This window comes from Rissa tridactyla, chromosome 15, assembly GCF_028500815.1.
Source record: "Rissa tridactyla isolate bRisTri1 chromosome 15, bRisTri1.patW.cur.20221130, whole genome shotgun sequence".
Taxonomy (NCBI): Eukaryota; Metazoa; Chordata; class Aves; order Charadriiformes; family Laridae; genus Rissa; species Rissa tridactyla.
In genome coordinates, this window is record NC_071480.1 from 6,723,191 (window position 1) to 6,744,699 (window position 21,509).

Genomic DNA, 21,509 nt, shown 5'->3' on the forward strand with positions numbered 1-21,509 from the left:
TGAAATTCTTCTTCTTTCCTCCATCTCTGCCTCCTATGATCCAGTGATTGTTTCTTTTTTGAACTTTCAAATTTGGAAACCTCTTTCATATTCCCATGTTTTCAAAATTAAAAATACCAATGATGAGTACTTGTTTGAGTATTGCATTTCCGGCAAATTACTTTTGTCTGTACCTAACCCCCGTCAGATTTGAAGGGAACTTATTTTGAGGTGAGTTTTTATTACTTTAACTTCCTCTTTTGGAAAAGTTTTTTTCTGTTTTAAGAAGTTATTAATGTGTATTTTCTACTAACTACTTCTGTAACTGACTTTATACAAAGACCTCTGGCAAATTCATCAGTCTCGCATCTGTCTGTTGGGACGTTTTGATTCATGAAGTGGCAGTTGTTGGCAGGTGACTGCCAAAGATTCCAGGAATCCTCTGCTAAATTGTCCGTATCTCAAAGGGCTAAAAAATCTTTGAGTAATGCCACTTGCAGTCTGTCATATTTTGTTCATGAAACTATTGGGAGAGACTTTCCAAAGTCCTAAAAGTAATGTATTATTGAGAACCAGTGTGGTGCTTTGTGTTAGATAACTGTAGAAGGAAATCCTGCTACCGGAAGGATTTTACAGTTGTGTCAAGTCCCTTCAAAAAAGTTAAATGCAGCGCCGGATTGAGCATGATTTTGATGATTCAGGTGTAGGGGATTTGTTTAATTGATTACCCTGAGGGAGAAATAACATAAATTTGTAAGAAAATGACTGAAGAGGAAAGGTTAGGCAGAAAATACTATTCTTCAGGATACAATTATTACATAAAGCAATCTGAAAAATAATGGGTCAGAAACCATTGTCAGCAGTAAAGGTATCGCCCAGTCTAGGTCAAGAGTGACTGAGGAGTACTTTATGTTGATCAACTAAAATGCTTTATGTGAAATGAATTGATTTCAGCTCCACAGACTTGTGTAGCACAGTTGGCACCTTAGGATAAGTTGAAATTAAAAAAAATAGGACAAAGTGAATGTGAACTGTGTGTTATAAACTTGCCACAGGAGACATCTGCTGCAGTCCAGCCAAGGACCACACTTGTGAAGGTGGCCTTGCAGCAAGAGCCCGCCTGTTCTGGAAATTAGATGCCTGAGTCTCCAGTGGGGCTTGTCCTCCACCGTCCTGGCACTGACTGGTTCCAAAAGGAGGGAAAAGATAATGTCAGTGAGACAAGACTCGAATAAATTTTGGGGGCAGGGAGGGACTGCGTGGTCTTTCATGGTCAATAGGTCTGTTGGCGTAGGAAACAATGGCATCTGAAGGAGAGAGCAGGCACCAAGCTTGAAATTATTTTCACTTTAAAGGGGGAAGGGTAGAATTGTAAACATATGTCTGTGATCTAAGGAGAAATCCTTGAACCTGTTACTGTCATGCAAGCTGCAGTTGTTTGTGGAGTGTGACTGATGTCCAGTAGAATGTAAAATATCTTGAGCTGAAAGGCCTTGGGGATATCATTAGAAAATGTCAGCGTCCCCGTCAGGATAGTCAGATAGCATGTCAAGTGTCACTCTGCCTGATAGTAAAGCAACTTTTTCTTTGCATCAAAGGAGAGCTGTTGAAAATGCATTTTTCAGGATTAACTTAGAACATAAAATTTACCGGGCGTGCTTGCTGCATTAGGTTGTTTGTTTGGGTATCTGGTTAGCGAACTGGGTTGCTTTTTTAACAAAGGAGGTTTGTCAGTATCTCACAATCTTCTGGGGCATTGAATTTATTGGTTGAAATAACCTAGCTCCTCACCTCTTTAAAAACCTTTCTTTACAATGAATATATTGCCTGAAAAGCACCAGTCCAGCACATTGCAAATTAAAGATTTTTTCACTCTGCCTGTTTTTGGAGCTCTACTTTGTACACAGTGTTATTTGATCATGCTTGCCGCAGGCTTCCCAGACATCAAAGCACAGTTTGAGATAGAACTCGGTACCCCACTGTAATACTAGCTAGACACCTACCTGTTTGATTGGGGATTATATGATTTATTTTATTTTCTGACTTGCTGTTTGCCCCCCGTGGGGGCTGCCTTCTGTGCATTGTATCCGTGTTCAACCACGGTTGCTTACAGCCCGGTTATCAGAGGGGGCTCCTTATGTCTTGCTAAAATCTGCCTCCTCCTGGGGGGCGTTCAGGCAGCGTCTTAATCGCTTTCCTAGGAAGGCTGCGCAGACAACATTATCATTATTGGTTTTAAGTATTTTTGTGTTCATTGGGTGCGTTAAGAGTGTAATGTTTCATAGTGAATAATAATAACTCAGTGCTATGTGAATATTAAAAGAGGCTCATGTGTCTCAGTTAGGAAAAGGGATTAATGCAAAAACGCTTTTTTAAGAGCAGAGCTATGATGTGGAACCAAAGGCAGACTGATACCCAAATAAGCTGATCTGGCCTTTCCCAAGTTCTGGGTTAGCAAAAGCGGTGTGTGTATGTCTGTGCTCCGCTGCGGGGAGTTCATCGAACTCACAGAAGACTTCCCTGAAATGTGCCGGGTCTCCTCCATTTCCAGCTTTCAATCTGGTGGAGAAGAGAGGAGAATATCTAAAGGGGTCGGAGGCAATGGCCGCATGATAGCTCTGCGATCGGTTGCTAGAATCCCTCCTTTCCTTCTGGAGAGGCGGGGGAGGGTGATTGTGCATTTGTGGATTAAGTGCGACAAAGTAAAGACAAACAGTACCTTAATCCTATTTCTCTCTTTCTTCTCCCTTCACTCCATACTTTTCATTCCCTGTTATTCATACCTTTTTTTTTTTTTTTTTAAATATTTTTATTCATCCATGCCCTCTTACATTTCCATGGGACATTGTTTTGTGCACTGTCTGCTCCTGGGCGCCGCACGCAGCTCACCCTTTCTTTCTCCAATCAGGATGGCGGCCTAGTGGAAGAGCCCACTACTTCACCATTTTTGCCTTCACCAAGCCTGAAGCTCCCCCTTTCAAACAGTGCACTCCCTAATCAGACCCTGGGCGGGATTGCCTCAGGGCTGGGCATGCAAAACTTGAATTCTTCTAGACAGGTAAGGCTCTTGGAGGAGGTCCCAAGTTGAATTTCAGCTCTCTGGGACTCGTTGCTTGTGCCCGTCGCTTCCCCCGGGGAAAACAGTGCTTTAAACCGAAAGCGTGTCCATCATCTTTATTCACGTGAAATATCAGTGGAGAAACTACCTGCTGTGTAAACGTTTCACGTTATAGGACATAAAACAACTGCTTAGTTGTAATTAGCCTGCTAATTATACGCGTCCATTGAGAAGAGACTGTAGTATTGTGGATTTATACCACTGAACCCTGGTATAGCTCTGCCTTGATTGATGTGAGGCTTCCTTTTTTGAGGCGTTGCTAATTGTCACAGACTCTTAAGGCAGAGGCATTGCTCTAATTCGTCTTTGCTGGCTGGCATAATTATTCAGTGATGAGATGGGTGAGAAGTGATGGGGGCTTTTTTATTCCTGCTGTAAGTGTCAAGACAACTCATAGCTTTGACAGCTGGTGAGAAAGAAACTGCACTTCTTGCACCTCTGTTCAAATGGAGCATCGTGGCAAGAGGGATGTTGTGGCCCCTGGGTAGAACATGCTGAAAGAGACAGGAAAGCAAAGAAAGGAGAAGGAGGGGAAGATTCGTAAACACCACGAGACTGAGAGCTCATAAACTACTGTTGATTATGAAAAGGTTACTTTTGCCATATAAATTGAAGTTCCAGCAAAGATAAGAAATAACAACACAGGAAAACTCTAGGTATCATTCTACAGTTGCTTTTATTACAGATACTCTTTTAAAGTTAGTTTTCTAAAGGCAATGTTTGTCCATTAAGCATATCTTTCAGAAGCGGAGGCTGCACTAATAGCATGTCCATTATCAGTAGCTTTGTAAAATGACTAGGTATAAAAACTGCCTAGATAATTCAAGGATTGGGATGCTCTGAGTTTAATGATTCCATTCTCCTGTTCCTTGCTACACAAATCCAGACATTTTTGGTGAATACTTTTCATTGTTCATCCTGTGACCCGGTAGGGTTAGGCATCCTTATAAAAGCTATCTTCAACTTTTGTTCGGGCATCTGCACAAAGTTTTGGAGGTTTGGGATGTTGGGTACATGGCCATCTTCGCCATGCGCGATTGCGAACCTGGTTGTCAATGCAGTCTATATCTACTGGTGCCTTCATCCGTGCCTGTCATGATCACTGAGGAAAAAGACTGCACAGATAAGTAATTTCCAGGTTATATGTTGAGTAATGTCTTGAAATGCCAACGTCTGTCTTGTCCTGCTGTAGATACCGAGTGGCAATCTGGGTATGTTTGGCAATAGCGGAGCAGCACAAGCCAGGACCATGCAACAGCCGCAGCAACCGCCAGTGCAACCTCTTAATTCATCCCAGCCTAGTCTTCGTGCTCAAGTGCCTCAGTTTCTATCCCCTCAGGTTAGACAACCTTGAGCTTTCTCTTTCCCTGGGACTCTTCCATATTCACTCTCCTCTCCATATGCATTCTCTCATGCTCCTGAGGCTTTGCAGCTACTGTTGCTTGGCTCTGGGGTGATTTATTTACTAGCCACTAAGCATGTATGCTCTGTACGTTATCTGTGTGAGCATGTTCCTTTTTGCAAAATTTAACTTTTCTAGAGAGCTGAGGAGTTTGTTCTAAGCTCTTTTTGTATAAATGGACATTTAAGTATGGTTATTAAGATTTGTATTAGAGCCTCTTGTTAATTTTTTGATAGTTCATGGTATTACTTCTGGTAATAGTAATATTTTCCAGCTGATGCCTTGTGACTCTTATTAATGGCTTACACAGTTGCCGGTGTTAAAAGCAAATGTACAATGTTTAATACAATGCTCTTTTTTAGGTTCAAGCACAGCTTTTGCAGTTTGCAGCAAAAAACATTGGTCTCAGCCCTGCACAGTTAACCTCGCCAATTAATAATCCTCAGCATATGACGATGTTGAACCAGCTCTATCAGCTGCAGCTGGTAAGTTAAAAGACAAGACATGGCAAATAAGCTCTAAATGAGAATTGAAGGCATGAAGATAAAATAAGAGAATGGTTAACTAAATTTTTAAAGGGACGTGACAGATCTTTAAAACAATCAGATGCTGATTTCTTTAGTGGGGTTTCTTTTCAAAGAAACAAAACCATGTTTTTTGCCTCAGGCTTTATAAATAGTCATTTGTGGAATAATTATCCTTTACAGCTGATCAGTGGAACTAAAAAGTCAGTTGTCTTGTACTGGTATGAGTAACACAGTATATTGTTAAAGAGCGCGGATCTGTGTATTACATGCCAACGTGTGCAACTGATGGACCAACTGGGAAGTCTGTCTCACAACACGAGAGAAATCTTGGCAGTGCTGGTCCACCCGAGTTACCTGCAGAACTTCCTTCAGTTGCCTCGCTAAATAATAAAGTGTACAGTAAATTTCCTGTAATTAATGGAATGTTTATTAAACACATAGTATGATAAGAACTACTTATTTTTTTTAAAGCTGTGTTCTTTTGCTATATATGTAGATTTTACGTTTATATATGTATGTGTGTATGAAGATATTTAATTGGATTTTAAGAATATTTTAAGAAGAGATACTGCTAACAGTAAGTCTGTATTTGCTAGGACTAAACATGAGATTGAGGATGACAAACTAGCTTAATTGACTAGCCCGTTGAGATCAGCAAACTCTTTTTATTAGCAACAGTGTTTGATACTATTACTTATTTCTGGTTATGTTTCCTAGTTTTGAGGAGCAAAGCATTGATCTCATGCCATGGTAGTACTTGAACAGTACCCAGCTCCTTGAAAAATATCTGTACACAACTCCTTTGGATTTTAAATTCACATGTTTCAGAGAAACACCTTGCGGGGAGGGCGGGGGGGAGGTGGCGCGGAGAAAATGGGGGAATTAACTGCCCAGTTAGCCACATTAAAATTGTGGAATTTTTCTGAAATAAAACAGCACAACTGGTTAAATACAAAGTGTTGTCAGAACTCAAAATGGCCAAAACAAAAATAACTATTGGTATTTATCCTATTTGAATAGTATTATAAACTTATATTTTAATTTTTGCTTTGTGTTACAATTTTTTCAGGAAAAAAAAAGGTTCCTGTGTTTAATGGCCACTTACTGCTCACAAACTTTACTCATCAGATTTTTTTATTGATTTGTTTGGTTTAAAAAAAACCCAACAAACACTGGACTTCAATGTATTATAAAATAGATTTCTAACAAGATGGTTACTTTTGTTTCATTGACTGTTTTGAGAAAACTCCAATGTTTCTGTTTTCTATTTTATAATTACCAGAGCAAGCTTGTTGGGCTTATTATCGGTGTTAGGACCTCTGACCTCTCATTTCTCTCTTGTAGGCGTACCAACGTTTACAAATCCAGCAGCAGATGTTACAGGCTCAGCGTAATGTTTCCGGACCCATGAGACAACAGGAGCAGCAAGTAGGTTTTCAACCTCTCCATTAGAGTTTGATTTCAATAGCTTAAAGAGATTGTACTACATTAGAGCAAAGCAGCTAAAGCATCCTTGGAAACAATAATACAGCGCATGACTTGAGTATAAGGAAAGAGTGCTGGAGTAATACAGCTATTTCACAGCATTCGCTTATTGGAGGAAAGCTCTTCAACCCCTAATACAGTCAGTTTTTATTTGTAGAGAGATCTATTGTGTTATTTCACTGTAGAGAAAGGCACAAGGAGTCTGGTGTCTTTTTGTTCAATTGAGCATTTATTGATTCTCTCTCTTGCCAGGTTGCACGTACAATCAATAACATGCAGCAGCAGATCCAGCAGCACCAGCGCCAGCTGGCCCAGGCCCTGCTTATGAAGCAGCAGCCTCCCCCTCCGCATCTATCTTTGCACCCCTCTGCAGGCAAATCAGCCATGGATAGCTTTTCACCCCATCCCCAGGCTCCCGGCCTTCCTGACCTGCAGACCAAAGAGCAACAGTCTTCACCGAACACCTTTGCTCCTTACCCTCTTGGTAAGTGTCCTGCATTAAAGCAGTTCCATAGGAAATAGACAGAGGGAGTGTATTTCGTTAATTCAGCATCTTAATATTTTGCTCCACAGTTTAACAAATACAGAAATACAAAAGCTATGTTTATTAAATAATGTTGAAATACCAAAACAACATCATGGTACTACATACCTATCTGGTAGCTGTTCAGGTGGGCTGAATTTCCTCACCTGTGCTCTGCCTACAAATACCAGAATAGAAGAGTCGCTTAATTAACTATCTACTTATGTTGCTATTTATGAACTAAATATAAATTAACAGCGTCATGTTGCAAAACAGACAAATGTCATATTGATAAACAGGAATATCATCTGGAAGTCATGTAAAGTCATCTTTCCCCTCTAACCAGCACTGGTAGGGCATCAGTTTTGGTAGTGTGTTTAAAGGAAGATCTGGATCAGTTTGAAGGAATGCAGAAAGAGTGTTGTGCAGATGATTAGAAGTTTCAAAAACGTGGCTGCAAAGGAAAAAATGAAATCCTCTGCTCACTTTAGTCTAAAGAGAAGGCTTGAGAGATATGCAGGAATCTTCAAAAATGTAAAAGAGAGCTATGAAAAAGTTCTCTTGCATGTGGCTAATGCAAGAGGTAATAAACTTTTGTTGCGTAAAAGGGGATCTCATTAAACATTAAGGATCACTTATTTGCTTTAAGCAAAGTAGAGTACCAGAATAAATTATCTGGGAAGTTTCTGAAATCTTCTTCACTGGTCATTTTGTGGTAGGTTAGACATAGATCTGTCAAACATGACTGATGTCAAAATAATCGATTTGGCCTTGAGACGACAGGGTGAACAGAACAACCTTTCAGACCTTTTTTCTGTGTGATTGATGTACGCTACAGACTTCATTTGTGACATAAAGGAATTAATTTAATCTCTTTGTGACTCTCTTTATACTGTGTACAATAGAATTGCCAAGCTTTATCTACCATGCAGCAGTTAAGAAGGTAATTCTGACTGCTGTGCTGAGCTGGTAAAACAGGAAGCATCAGAAGGCAAAAGAATTTATGAATTAAAGGCCTAAATCTAAGAGGTTCTTATCATATCTCAGCTTCCTGTGATCTGCTAACATTCGGGATTATATATCAAAAAGGACCCAGATTCCTGTCACAGAATCATGTCAAAATTATTCCCTAAATGTAGTCTGAGTGATTTTGTTCTGGGTATACAAAATATGTGCCCAAATAGTACAATACCTGCTCTGGTGAATAGCAGCTCTTTGTATGACCTTTTAATTAGTTGCTTTGTTTGAGATTTTAAAAACATTGTTAGCAAAATAAAATGGCAGATGTCATGGGGGTGTGCTGAAGAGACTTAAGGAATATTTTGGGTTTAGTAGTGGAATGCTGCGAATTCTTTACTGGTTTAAACCTAGCATTCCAGTGCGTTCTTCCAGAATGCCTTTTCTGAGCCAAGTGAAGAGACTGTAAGTAGAAATACTGACAGCTTTAAAATATTATCCATATGTATTTTTTCTTTTCTTCTTTTAGCAAAGTTTTAACATTTTCTGAATTCATGGGAATTCAGAAATTCATTGGTGTTCCCATAAAAGCAAAAGTCCTGAAAATGTACATAGTATGCTACTACACGTGTGTACAGGTGCCTGAAAATAAATGTTTAATAATTTCTGTAGCTGGATTTTTTTAAATGCATCTTTTCATCCTCCAGTACGTTATGGATCTCTAATGACCTCTTTCCCCTTAGCTGGACTGAACCCGAACATGAATGTAAATAACATGGACATTACTGGTGGTTTGTCAGTGAAGGACACTTCTCAGTCCCAGTCTCGCCTTCCTCAGTGGACACACCCCAACTCAATGGATAATCTGTCTAGTGCTGCTTCTTCACTTGACCAGAACTCCAGCAAGCACGGTATGTCCCATTTAATCTCTCTGTTAGTCTGGCTTTTTGAGACTTGAGTCATATTGCAATTGTAATTTTTCTTCTCACGTTACTATTTTTGGTGAGTGGTTGGTACAGAGTGCCCTTTGAGACTGGCGTTTTGAAGATGATTTCTGCAGATTTTCTGCAGCAATGCATTGAAGTTCTTGCAGCTATCGCTTCCTACATGCAATGTAGGAATGTTTTTTCCATTTGCTGAGTTTTGTTTCTCAGAACATGGAGTTCAACTAAAACAAACCATTAGTGTGGGCAAAACAAGTCCCACAAACTTCCCCTTACTCCAGATCTGCATACCTTCAATCCAAAAAAGCTTTACGTTGGCTTTCTCCCACAATTTTTCCAGTACCATCAACCATTCACAGCCAGTCCCGTACAAAAGCATGATGAATTACACAATTACCCAACCGGAGACTTAGGAGCACAAACTTCATATTTTTCCAGAAGTAATTGCTAATCTGTTTGAACACCTTTATCCCTAATGCTTCCAGTATCCTGAGTCGTTTCTTTCTTTATTTCCTGTACCAAGTTTATTCTGTTAGAACATGGTGCTCTGTTAACTTTATTGTATCCTGGATTTTATTTTGAGCGGCATGAATTCTTTCTTTTACAATAGTTTGTCATTCTTCGAGTAGCTGTACTGCTTACGCCAAATCGTTGTTTGATAGTTTGTAGGACCATGAGAAAGGCCATTTCAAATCGTGCACCACCTAGAGAAGGAAGAGAAGGGGGCTTGCCTACGGTGATATTCCTTAGCATGCTGTCTCAGCAAATTCCTGTTTACCATCAGTGTAATGATAATGAATTTCTTAGTCCCTTTTTGGCTGTAATGTAATCTGAATTTCTTTAACTTCAGTGTCTAGATGGCACCAGCGGTGTATCTCACAGCTTTAATTCCTAGTTTGGCTTCAGGGGCTGTTAAGCCTTGCTTACTGTGTTAGTATTTTAATTTTCTTTTTTATCTTTGTAATACAGAAAGAAAAAAAGAAAAACTTAACAAAATACAGGGACTGATGAAATGCCATACCCAAAATTAGTCCCACTCCTAAACAAAGCCTTTTCATTTCATTCATTACAGGTGCTATACCTGGAGGTTTAAGTATTGGTCCTCCGGGAAAGTCCTCCATTGATGATTCTTATGGCCGGTATGATCTGATTCAAAACAGTGAATCGCCCGCCAGTCCGCCCGTAGCTGTTCCTCACAGCTGGTCACGTGCCAAAACCGATAGTGATAAAATTTCCAATGGCTCCAGCATAAACTGGCCACCAGGTAACAAAATACAAAGCATTTGTGTTAAAGTGATGTCCTTAAAAGGTATTGCTGGTGTTATCTATTGAATCCTCATGCCACCTGATTTACAGGAACTTTGAAGAATTACGATTTTATATACTCTTCTTTTTATTATCTTTGAAACAGAGTTTCATCCAGGAGTGCCATGGAAAGGACTGCAGAATATTGATCCTGAAAATGACCCCGATGTTACTCCTGGAAGCGTTCCAACTGGGCCTACCATAAACACCACGATACAGGATGTTAATCGCTATCTTCTCAAGAGTGGAGGTAAACACACAAATCACTTCCACATCTGTTTATACTTTCATTTTCTTTCCAAAAAAGTTGACTTCATATAGTATGAATGTAGTATATTTTCACATGTAATCCTAATTTAATAATGCTTCTACACTGAACTTTCACTGAAAATACAGAACTACTTGATTTAAATACGGGACTAAGAAATTTCTGGTTTTCCATAGGACTGTAAATATTTTTACATCGGAAAAGTCTGTGAGATGTAATACAAACTTCTGTGGTCACTGGAAGTTTTTGTAACATATAACGCTTTGTTTTGAACAAGACTTCGCTCTCCGTACTGACCAACCTCTTGCGCTTTGTGAACTGCTCAGCAGACACGATACCAAAGCTCCACAGTTGTTGCTGGGGCAGCAGGCTTCTGTCACACTAATTAATTGTAGCTTTGTTAGAAGACCAATCAGCAAAAAAAAATAGAGCTGGTTTATCCCCAAAACAACCAAAGAAAAGGAAAAATAGAGAACTGACTAGTAAACTAGTATTTCCCAGTGCCAGTTCCATTCTTTTTGTCCTTCTAGTGTTTACTGCAGAATTAAATGGTTATTCTCTAAAACAATAATCCATTGGGACTGTGCTACTTGTTAACTAGATACACTGAAAGTGGATCAAGGGAAAGGTGGCTTGGTTTAATTGTGATCAGCGTGCCGAAATAGGCGAGTTATCTGTCCTCTGTTAGAGCACTCTAATATGCACAGGAGTAGTATAATCAGGACATGTCAGGATTAAAAACGTGGATGTTGTTTTAGTAGTTACATCTGTGGTATCTGCGTAGATTTGTAAAAGAGAACTGTGCCTGAAACGGGTTTCCAGCTCTGGGTTTGTTGAGGCGCAGGGATGTGAAGGGTGAGGGAAAGGAGGCGGGGGCTTTCGTTGCCGCGAATGGGTTTAGCTGTCTCTTACCGGAAAGCAATCCTTATTGGAGCTGAAACGTGAAGTATCTTTGTGCACAAGTAACGTCGAACTAACTTTTAACGTCCCAAATGTACTTAGAGTGACAGGCAACCTGGATGGTTTCAAGTTGTAAAAAGGGAAGTATAAAGATACAATTCAGTCACAGTTCAGCTGTGGTGCACCCGAGAAATACTCCTCTAGGCCAAAAGCCTACAGAGCTATACCTGTCAGGTGATACCTGCTACAGGTCTTCTCTATCGGAGGAAAGTATACATTAGCTCTGGTGGTGTATAATCTCTATGGAATGAAGAAATAATAAGGCTCCTTAGAGAGGGTCGGTAGAGATGATCTTTGCAGAAGTAAACAGGCCCTCAAGAGCCAAAACCTCCTGAAAAGCAGTGACTGTTGGGGTCCGAGTATGCTTCCTTTCCTTGTTAGCTTTTTAGTTTGTTAATAATATAACAAAAAAAATGTAGTTGCTGAATTTGTTTCCTTATGCTCATATAACTAGGTGTATTCTAGGTAAAATTAGCTGCTGTCAGTACCCCTTTGTGGGCCACCGGGGTTTTCCTGACACACTGCTAGCACGAGACTCTCTGAACTCCGCAGCTTGAGGTACACGGATTGTAGCACCAGAGCTGGAATCCATTTAGAGGGCTGGGCCGTGGTGTGTACCGTCCTTTCACTGTACACTTAGACAAAACTTAAGCTCTTGGGTTGATTTTTGTTTTACACTGTTTGTTAACGAAGCTTTGCAGGATCAGCTGTTATGAGCTGAAAGTCTTAGCCTCGTGGAATAGGGAACGGATTCAGCTTTGTGGGCATATGGGCCTTTCAGTCTGATATAATTCCCTCCCTCCAGCCCTGGGAATAGATTATTTCCAGAGAAGGCCTTGATAGAGAGTTACTTTTCTCGAGACTGACGTCTGTATTGGTGTGTCCTATGGAGCGCAGTGAGTCTTGATAAGGTGAAGTTTGGTTGGTTGCTGTTCCAGTTGAAAATGTAGCCTGTGTTTTTTATTGAGCTGCGAGGGATGAGATTGTCCTTTCACCTGCTCCCTTCTGCCTCAGTACAGCGCTCTTTTCCAAAGAACTGAACCTATTTTTATTAGTCAGTTAAAGATGTTTCAGTATCACAGTCGATCTGTGTATGTCAGGAATGATAAGTCACCCAGGATACACACTTAATATTGTTGGTGGCTAGAGAGAATACTTCCAGCTCTTCTGGTCTTTATAATGAAGATATTCTATTTTATGTTCAGTTTCTTTCATTTGCTGCCAGTAAGGAAATTGTATGTATGCTTAGATAGCTCCCCAGATTGTAAATGATCTACCAAGGTGGTTTCAGGCTATTTTGTTTAATGTTATCAGTTTGAGAAGCGATTGCTGAAATATATCCTTGCTTTACTGAAAGTCTGCAAAAATCTAAAGATGTTTGTGGGCATTAGGATGTAGGAGAAGTGCTTACCTCGAGTAATTTAGGAGAAATCACCCACGATAAGAGGTTAGTTTATCATATACATCTATGCTCATCTACAGTTGCCATTGCTTAAGTCAGCCGGCAGAGCACCTTTATAAATGAAGCCTGTTCCTTGAGACTAAACAGTTTAACACTGATTTTTTGAGAGTCACGTATCTTAAAGGAAATGCAGAATTTATCTTCTGCACAGGCGCTAGTACATTTGCTGCTGTACCGGCGTTGTTTTCTTTTCTTTTCTATTCTTTTCTACTAAAGACTTGTGCTTCACTTTATCATGCTTTCTATAACATTTCATTCCTAGACGTGAGAGACCAGGCTGATTAAGGAAAATGCCTTGCATGGTTTGTATTTGCACGTAATAGATTTTGCTTATGTCACACCAAACCTCATTATGCCCATCTTTCTTAGTTGCTTCTCTGCTGGTTCTGCAGGGTCATCCCCAACATCATCTCAGAATGCCACGCTGCCTTCATCGAGTGCCTGGCCGCTTAGTGCCTCCGGCTACAGTAGCTCTTTCAGCAGCATTGCATCCGCACCTAGCATTGCAGGTACGAAAAATGGCCTTTCTACTTTCACATCCTTCTGCATTCTGCAAGAAGGCCCTAGAAAGTGCTTTCCCACTTATTTCAGTAGTGCTACTATAGACAGAAGCGTATTTTTTTAGTACTGTGCTAGGTAGGCAGCTCTCCTGGCAGCCCTTCAGTGGTGAGCGTTGGGTGGTATGACTGGAATTGTGCTAAGGAAAAATGTATTTATTCCACTTGGTGCCACATGCTGTCACTCTGATTTGGCATCGAGATCTCTTAATAACTGTTTCCATTGCAACTTTGAGGAGGAGTATTCTATTGTCTAGGACCTCAGTGGAAACACCCCTAACTAGACCCATCCAGTAAAAGCTGATATGAAATTTTTGTTAATAAACTCATGGTTAAAAGTGAACCATCTTCAGCTCAGGGATAGGAGGTACTCTGGATGGCTGGGCGGGGGGGGGGGGCGGGGGGGGGGTGGGTTTGGGGCTCTTATATATCTCTTGATAGTCAATCTAAAGCCTGATGCTCCCCGTTCTTTTTAATGAGCTATAAATTCTGGAGCATCTCTCTCTGCATTGTGGAAACTTTGCTTGTGAACTGGCTACCTAAATATCCAGTTTGTCCCATTATAAAAATGTGTTGGGGCTGTTACATGGATTGTATTAGCTTTTTCATATCTGATCAGTGAAAACCCTCCACTTTGAATAAATGAAGCTGCAGCCTCCAGGTCATACTGCAGAACTCAACAAAGGTGGATGTAAATGTTTTACTCCAGTGAAAGGAGAAGAAAGGAATGGCTTGCTTTTCTTTTATCTGCCATGCATTTCTGCTTTATTTGCCTTTTATTTTTTTGCAACATCATCTAATCTTTGTGTTAACCCCATGAGTAGTAGTGACATAGCAACACCTCATCTGTGGTAATGTGCATGTATCGTGCTACATCACAGGCTGAGCTGCTCTGAGTTCTAAAACTGAGACTTTCTCCCTTTCCTCCCACCATTCTGTCCTCCTCTTCATCATTGTCAGCTTATTTTTATTGTTACGGTTTGCAAGAAAATGGGAGAGTGGTTGCCCTTTCACTTAAATTGCTGTGATTCGGTATAAAATCGTTGAGTTAAATGATACAGATAAATAGAGGCAACTGGGGGAGTGTGTGTATGTAACTGAGGCTGTGATTTGGTAACTGGTAAATTTGGCTTTAGGATTAATAAAAAACCCTCCATGGCTGCCTGATTAAAAGCGCTGATTCAGCATAAACTTCATCGGCCAGTTCAAATCTGGTTTTAAAAAATTCACAAGGTTTTCTGCATCTTGGGCTTTATCAGACCAAGTATTTTCTTACTGTCTGCGATCAACATCAAAGCATTAAGGCTGCATAATCACAGTATCATTTGCAGAAGATGCAGGGATGTGACCATTTCGGTCCCTTCCAGTCAAACACCTGCTGGTAATGTTAGTAACAGTGGGAAACTGGACTCTTCATTTCACAACATATGTTGGTACAAGGAAGAAAGGCAGGGATGTCCAAGTCTCAAGGGTTAGAAAATAAAATAAAATAAAATAAAATAAAATAAAATAAAATAAAATAAAATAAAATAAAATAAAATAAAATAAAGGAGTTTGTTTAGATAGCCATAATTTGAAACAATTTTGCCACTCTGAATGCTAAACAGTATTTGTTCTTCCTGATTTTTGTATTATTTTATAAAACTCTGATTTGGCAGGAGCAGTAGTAAGGGAGTTTAAAAGCTGATTAGGGAAATAAACTGAACTGTAAAAAGTTAAAAAAGAGTGACAGGTTGTGATATGTTATAATCTTCTGAAGACTTCATTTTTCTCAAAGACACTTGGAAAAAAGAGTATCTGTTAACTTTGAATATGCAGAAATACAGTTCTTGTCAGTCTTTGATCTTTGGAATTTCAATAATATATCAGAAGAACATATGGATATACTGGTTACTTTATATTAATTAAAATGAGTTGTGTAAGAAAAAGTGGTTAAGTTCTATTAAACCTTTGAGAGAGACAATCTTGAAGTGTTTCATTATAATTTTGATTAAGTTAGATTTCAAATACTTACGTCCCTTTTCTGGGCTTTTTTTCATTGTCTATTACGACAAAACGAAATAGGAGATTTTAAAAAAGGAACTGTATATGTAACAGGTGGTGCAAGATTCATTAAATACAAAATTCTTTGAAAATGTAAATACTACTGTAAGTAGGTTCAAAGGATACAGGATTTATATCACTGGATGATACAGAATGCTTTTCTTTTCTCTCCTGAAGCGTTGAAAGAATGTAGTCAATGCAGGTGATTGCCCATCCTATTTGGTTTAACAGTTGTTGATAACTAAAAATACACAAATATATTTTTTTCTGTTGCAGGTAAATTGTCAGACATCAAGTCTACGTGGTCCTCTGGCCCAATCTCTCACACACAAGCCTCTCTATCCCATGAACTCTGGAAGGTACCCAGAAACACTACTGCTCCTACGAGACCACCTCCAGGCTTAACGAACACCAAGCCATCATCTACGTGGGGTGCCAGTCCCCTGGGTTGGACCAGCTCTTACTCCTCTGGTACTCTTGGCTCTTGTGGTTTCTTTTTAGAATTGTTTGCTTTTGCTCTGTGTCACAGTAGTGAGACACCCCATAGCTGTCTGTGAGGCTCCAGAAACTTGAGGCTCAATACAGGTAGAGTGTGTCTGTTTGGGGGATGAAGCTCATGTCTGTCTATTTTAGTTAGGATAAGCTGTAAACGAAGCTATCATCTTTCAGGTGCTCATAGTAGTAATTTTACGTAGGGATTGCCAAATTATTTCACTCCAACTAGGATTTTTTTTTTCCCACTTCTTAATTTCTAAAAGTATCTTTTAAACATGTTTCTTGTTTTGGGGTGTGATCTATGACTGCCTACGAGGCTTCAAGATGAGTGAATCAGCCCGTGGAAGTTACAGTAGAACACATTTTTGGAGCATGGATGTGAAGCCTTTAGGACCTGATGGCATTGCAGAGCCCTCAGGGAATGTCTTAATTTTCTCATGCAGACTCTTTATTTTTTAGATGCCATTGTTTTACTTTAATACAAATATGAGAAACTGTGGATATGGAAATATATACGTATGTATGTATGTATATATCTCCTGTTGGTTTGAGAAGTATTGTCAGCTTCAAAAGTATTGCACCTATTTTATAAAGCTGTTAGTCTGCTTTCACTAAATTGGGAATTACATTCTTCCCTCTTCTTGCCGTTTATTTTGTATCCGTTTTCTTCACCAAAACCCCACCTGGTGGGCAGATAGTGCTGGTGCCACGATTCCCTCTGGAGCCAGAGTGTGGTCACGCATGTGACTACAGAAGCACTGCGGTTTCTCAAATGCCACTCATAAATATCAAGCTTGTGCAGTTTCTCATTGTAAAACACCAGGCTGAAGTTGGAAAAGCAGGTTTTGTTGCTTGTGTCCTTGTATCTTTAATCAGAACATCGTCAGTGCAGAAATACCTGTTTTGAATAAGTCATATACATTAATTTATCATTGGCAAGATAGTAGGATGCTGCAGTGCTATAAAAATCTTTAATAGCAAGCAGCAATCTGAGCTTGGACATCTGAATTGCTTTTAAAATGTTAAAATTAATCTTCTAGATTAATTCTAATGGAACTTGAAGATAGAGTTTGTTGCAGTGTCATACCTGCATCCGCTGGTTTTCTAATAGTTATTGTGGGAATGTGAAAAATGCCACAGATCTTTTAAATGTAACAAAAGCAGGTTGAATTCAGCAGTCTTCCGTTCCGAAGAAGACAGTAAATCAAGATCTGAGGAAACCGCTGTAGGATTTGTTTTCAGTAGCAGTAACGCTTGCCAGTGTGCTGTGATTCCAGATAAGTTTTCTTCTTGTAATATGCTTGCCACACCGTGATGAAATGGGGTTTTGTGGGATTTGTATCGTAGGTTCTGCATGGAGTACTGACAGCTCAGGGAGAACAAGCAGCTGGCTGGTTCTTCGAAACCTCACACCCCAGGTAAATGGAATTGTACAGAACTAGTTATGAAAAGGGGCTTTTAAGAGATTTAAGAGATAAGAACATTTCTCAACTTTGGTCATTTGGTTCATTTGAAGGGAAAATAATTATTCTGCATTTATTACAAGTGTCTGTTTTCTACAGGGAGTTTGTTACCTTTTCAAAGTGCTGCCAAATCAAGTATGAGCTTTTAATGTTACAATTAGTCATTCAGTGTGCACCATTTACATATGTGTAAGTTCGGAGGTCCCTTCCAACCCTATGATTCTGTGATAGGTGTAAAATCTGCTTTTCCCTTGGGTTTGTTTTGTTCTTCTCCTAAGTCTGTCAAATCCTCTAGTCCTCCACGCAGTGTCATTCACAAGGAAGAACATAAGTCACAAAGCCTTGAATGTAGGCATCCAAATCAATCTTGGGGAAAATTGAGTTATATTTGAGAACCATATGTTTTTCTGTTGACTCATTTCTGAACTTCTGTGGACTTCTAATGATAACTATAATTTGTATCACCTAAATTTTGTGCTTAAAAACTCTTAAAAACTCAGTGATAAATCTATAATTAAATTCTTCTTACAGTAGAAAAAACCTTTTTTTCTTTCACCTCTGCTTCTCCTTTAGCTTTTAAAACTTGCTTAGTGAAAAAGCATTTAAGTCACAAAAAGACAGATAACCTCTCCCCCCTTCCCTCTTACCAGATTGATGGCTCCACACTGCGGACACTGTGTTTGCAACACGGCCCTCTGATAACATTCCACTTGAACCTGACGCAAGGGAATGCTGTGGTCCGATACAGTTCCAAGGAAGAAGCAGCCAAGGCCCAAAAGTCTCTGCATATGTACGTTTCTGCTCGCTCTTTCCTTTGTTATGAAGCCAGTTTTATCTCAGAAATTATTTTCTGAGATATTTATTTGCCAGGACTCGGAAGTGATCGCTAGTTTAATCCTATTTGGGAAATTGCCTAATGAGAGAGAGGAAAACTAACGGGGGCTAGATACTCATATACTACCGATTAACACGTGATTACAAAACTCGACAACAGATATTCACCATTAATAATGTGCTCACTGAGGATTTGTCACCTATAAGGCTGCAAAGAATTTGTAAGATGTGATGAGAATTCCAAAGGAAGCTCAGAGGGAGCATGAGACAAGGTTTTAGCTTAGAGAGCAACAGAAAGGACAAAAGGATGATAAATAAAGAATGCAGTCATGGTGGTCACCTTTTTTTTTTAAAGGAGTTGCGAAAGAAATGCATGACAATAAAATGTGCTTTTTAGGTGTTTTAAAATCTATGGGATAATTGGCATCCTGCACAAGAGCTGGAGAATTTCAGGGATAAAATTAGGGAAGATTAAGAATGTGAAGCCTGATGTTTCAAAAGAATACTTAGATGCTTAGAGTTGGAAAGAAATTTTCCTTAACTGGCAAAGGCAAAATGAATATGTGAGTTTATAGATAAGTACTTATTTTAAATATGTACATGGCAATGTCCTTACGTTGTCAGTGATCTGGGAGGCCTCCGTTGAAATCGGTTTTTTGGTAGGTCGTGGCATAACTATAGTTCTGCTGCTGGCACGGACAGGACAGACCTTTCTGAATGAAAGGCTTGAGCTGCCTATGTGTTTGGTTTGCTGGCAGGGGCACAACCGTAAAATACAGTGGGATTTGTGGAAGACAACAGGACCGTCAGTATTAGAGTTCCAAGAGATAGCGGCCACTATCTGTTTCACAGATAAATGTTTACACGGAGTTGATGCCTGGAAAATCCGTCACAGAGCCAACAGCCTCAGATCCCATCTGATCTGGTGGGAGAATTACTCTCTCACACTCTCCATCTCTGGTTGCGTGGGGTTTTTTCTATATAAGTTAGGAGCAAGCAGTGATTAATACTTTTTGCAAATTAATTTAAATTTTTATGAAGCATGCGTAATTCTCAAAGACTGCATTTGTATCTCTTCACTTACGTATTTAGGAAAGGTAGAAATTCTTAACGATGTGATTTTCAGCAAGGAGCGTTTGCAGAAACGCAGCTGCTTGGTGGCTTCCAGAGCAGAGGCTGCGGCAAAGGGCAATGGCCATTACAAACACATTTTATTCCAGCAATAGGACAGAGAAGTCTTTTGTTCAAAGACTGTGATTGCTGTAAGTGAGAGGATACGGCATCAGTCTTCATCTCAAATTCAACTTGGGGGGAAAAGGGATTCATATACATCTCTGATATTTCCAAAAGTGCCCTTTGCACCCTTGTTTCATGTCACCGCACCTTTTGCTTTTGTCCCCAGGTGTGTCCTGGGAAACACTACCATCCTGGCCGAGTTCGCTGGCGAAGAAGAAGTCAACCGTTTCTTAGCCCAAGGCCAGGCGCTGCCGCCCACCTCCAGCTGGCAGTCCAACACTGGAACCAACCCCCCGCGCCTGGGCTCCTCCAGCAGCTCCCACGGCTTGGTGCGCCCCGACGCCGGGCACTGGAACCCCCCCTGCCTGGGGGGCAAGGGCAGCAGCGACCTGCTGTGGGGGGGGGGTGCCTCAGTACTCCAGCAGCCTTTGGGGACCCCCCAGCACCGACGACGGCAGAGTCATCGGAAGCCCGACACCTTTGAATACTCTTCTCCCGGGTGATCTTCTCAGTGGGGAGTCCATCTAGGAAACAAAGAGGAAACAAAATGGAAATAACAATCATCAGCACTAAAGGAAAAAATAAAAATTGTAACCCTTTCCAGTCCCGGGCTTGATGAAGAATCCAGCTTTAACAGATCAGACTGGCAGCCCTTTTTTTAGTACCTCTGTCCAATATCGACTATGAAACTGCAGAAGTCCTTGTGAACTGTTGAGGAAACAGTATGGGCTACTTTTGGTCAGTGTCACATGCTAATGACAGGTTTTATTTTTGTTTTTTCATGGCTTTCTGTTTTATGTCGTCTTTTTATGTTTGTATGGTGATTTTAAAAAAAAAAAACATACAACAACGTATAAAAGCTGCTTAGAATAGGTCTATCATGAAGGGCACTTTTCAGAATTTGGGCTGGAAAGGGTTATTTTATCAACTTGGGGGGGGGAAGGGGGAAATGAAAGCCTATTTAAAATGAGCCTGTGACTATTATGCACATTACCAGAGGCGGACCCAATAATCAGAAAGGGTGAAGTGTGATATTTACCATTGGTACAGAAAAGTAATGAATCTGAATGGTAACTCTTGACTGTACAGGTGGAGCGGGGGGGAGGGGGAGGAGGGAGGGCAGGGTTGGGGTATCTCTGTGTCCACTACTCCCATGGATCTGCCTATGCACATTACCCTTGTTTCATTACTTTTTTCATGTCATTTTTTTAATCCCAAAAATAGAAAAAGTAAAAAAAAAAAAAAAAAAGAAAAAAAAGGACAAAAAAAAACCCAACAAAAAAACCCAACATATCAACATGCAAATACTTGAATCCAGCAGGCCAATAACAAAATGTGAACACTTTCTAAGTCTAATTATTACACTTCCAGGTCGGCATCAGTACACAAAAAACAGGCTCTAAGAATTTTTTTTTTTTAAAGCTCAGACTATGTGTTTTTGTCGGAACAGATGTACGTATGTGAGCGTGCTGGTGTGTGTGTGTGTGTGTGTGCCTGTACGTGTGTGCCCACGTGTGGTTTAACTCAAAAGTGTGAATTTTTTTTCCTTTTATTCAGTATATGCTTTTTATTTGCTCATTGGTCAAATGTTTAATTGTTATTAGCTTCTAACTTTGCACTGAGTGTCCGCAGCCCTTCTTGTAGCTAATCCTATAACGTTAAAAAGAAAAAAGAAAAAAAAAAAAAGAAAGAAACTGATAGAAGGGGCCGGCGACAATTCACGTGTAAATGTTTACTCAAGGACTCTTATCGCATTTTAAAAATTACAGTGTGTATCTCTGGAGAATAATATGTATATCTACCTTTAGCGGCTTTTTATTGTGGACTAATGCAAGAAAATTATTACCGGAGTATTGCACCATTTTTCCATTCGGAATATAAAGTTTAAAAAAGAAAAAAAAAAAAATACTCTTGTTGAACTGTGGCCATAGATAATTGTAAAGAGTGGATA

The 21,509-nt window shown here is 39.9% G+C and overlaps 1 protein-coding gene across 1 annotated transcript in view; it reads left to right on the forward strand.

Annotated features, from left to right (window-relative positions):
* The window catches only part of TNRC6C (trinucleotide repeat containing adaptor 6C), a 103,248-nt gene extending 82,596 nt beyond the window's left edge, over positions 1-20,652 (forward strand). The window contains 14 exon segments of the mRNA XM_054221149.1: positions 2,888-3,037; positions 4,290-4,436; positions 4,862-4,984; positions 6,371-6,454; positions 6,764-6,995; positions 8,735-8,902; positions 10,008-10,199; positions 10,347-10,490; positions 13,323-13,439; positions 15,807-16,001; positions 17,373-17,443; positions 18,139-18,278; positions 19,725-19,956; positions 19,958-20,652. Of these exon segments, the coding sequence (XP_054077124.1) occupies positions 2,888-3,037; positions 4,290-4,436; positions 4,862-4,984; positions 6,371-6,454; positions 6,764-6,995; positions 8,735-8,902; positions 10,008-10,199; positions 10,347-10,490; positions 13,323-13,439; positions 15,807-16,001; positions 17,373-17,443; positions 18,139-18,278; positions 19,725-19,956; positions 19,958-20,086 (2,124 nt within the window). The 3' untranslated portion in view covers positions 20,087-20,652.
* The last annotated feature ends 857 nt before the right edge of the window (positions 20,653-21,509 follow it).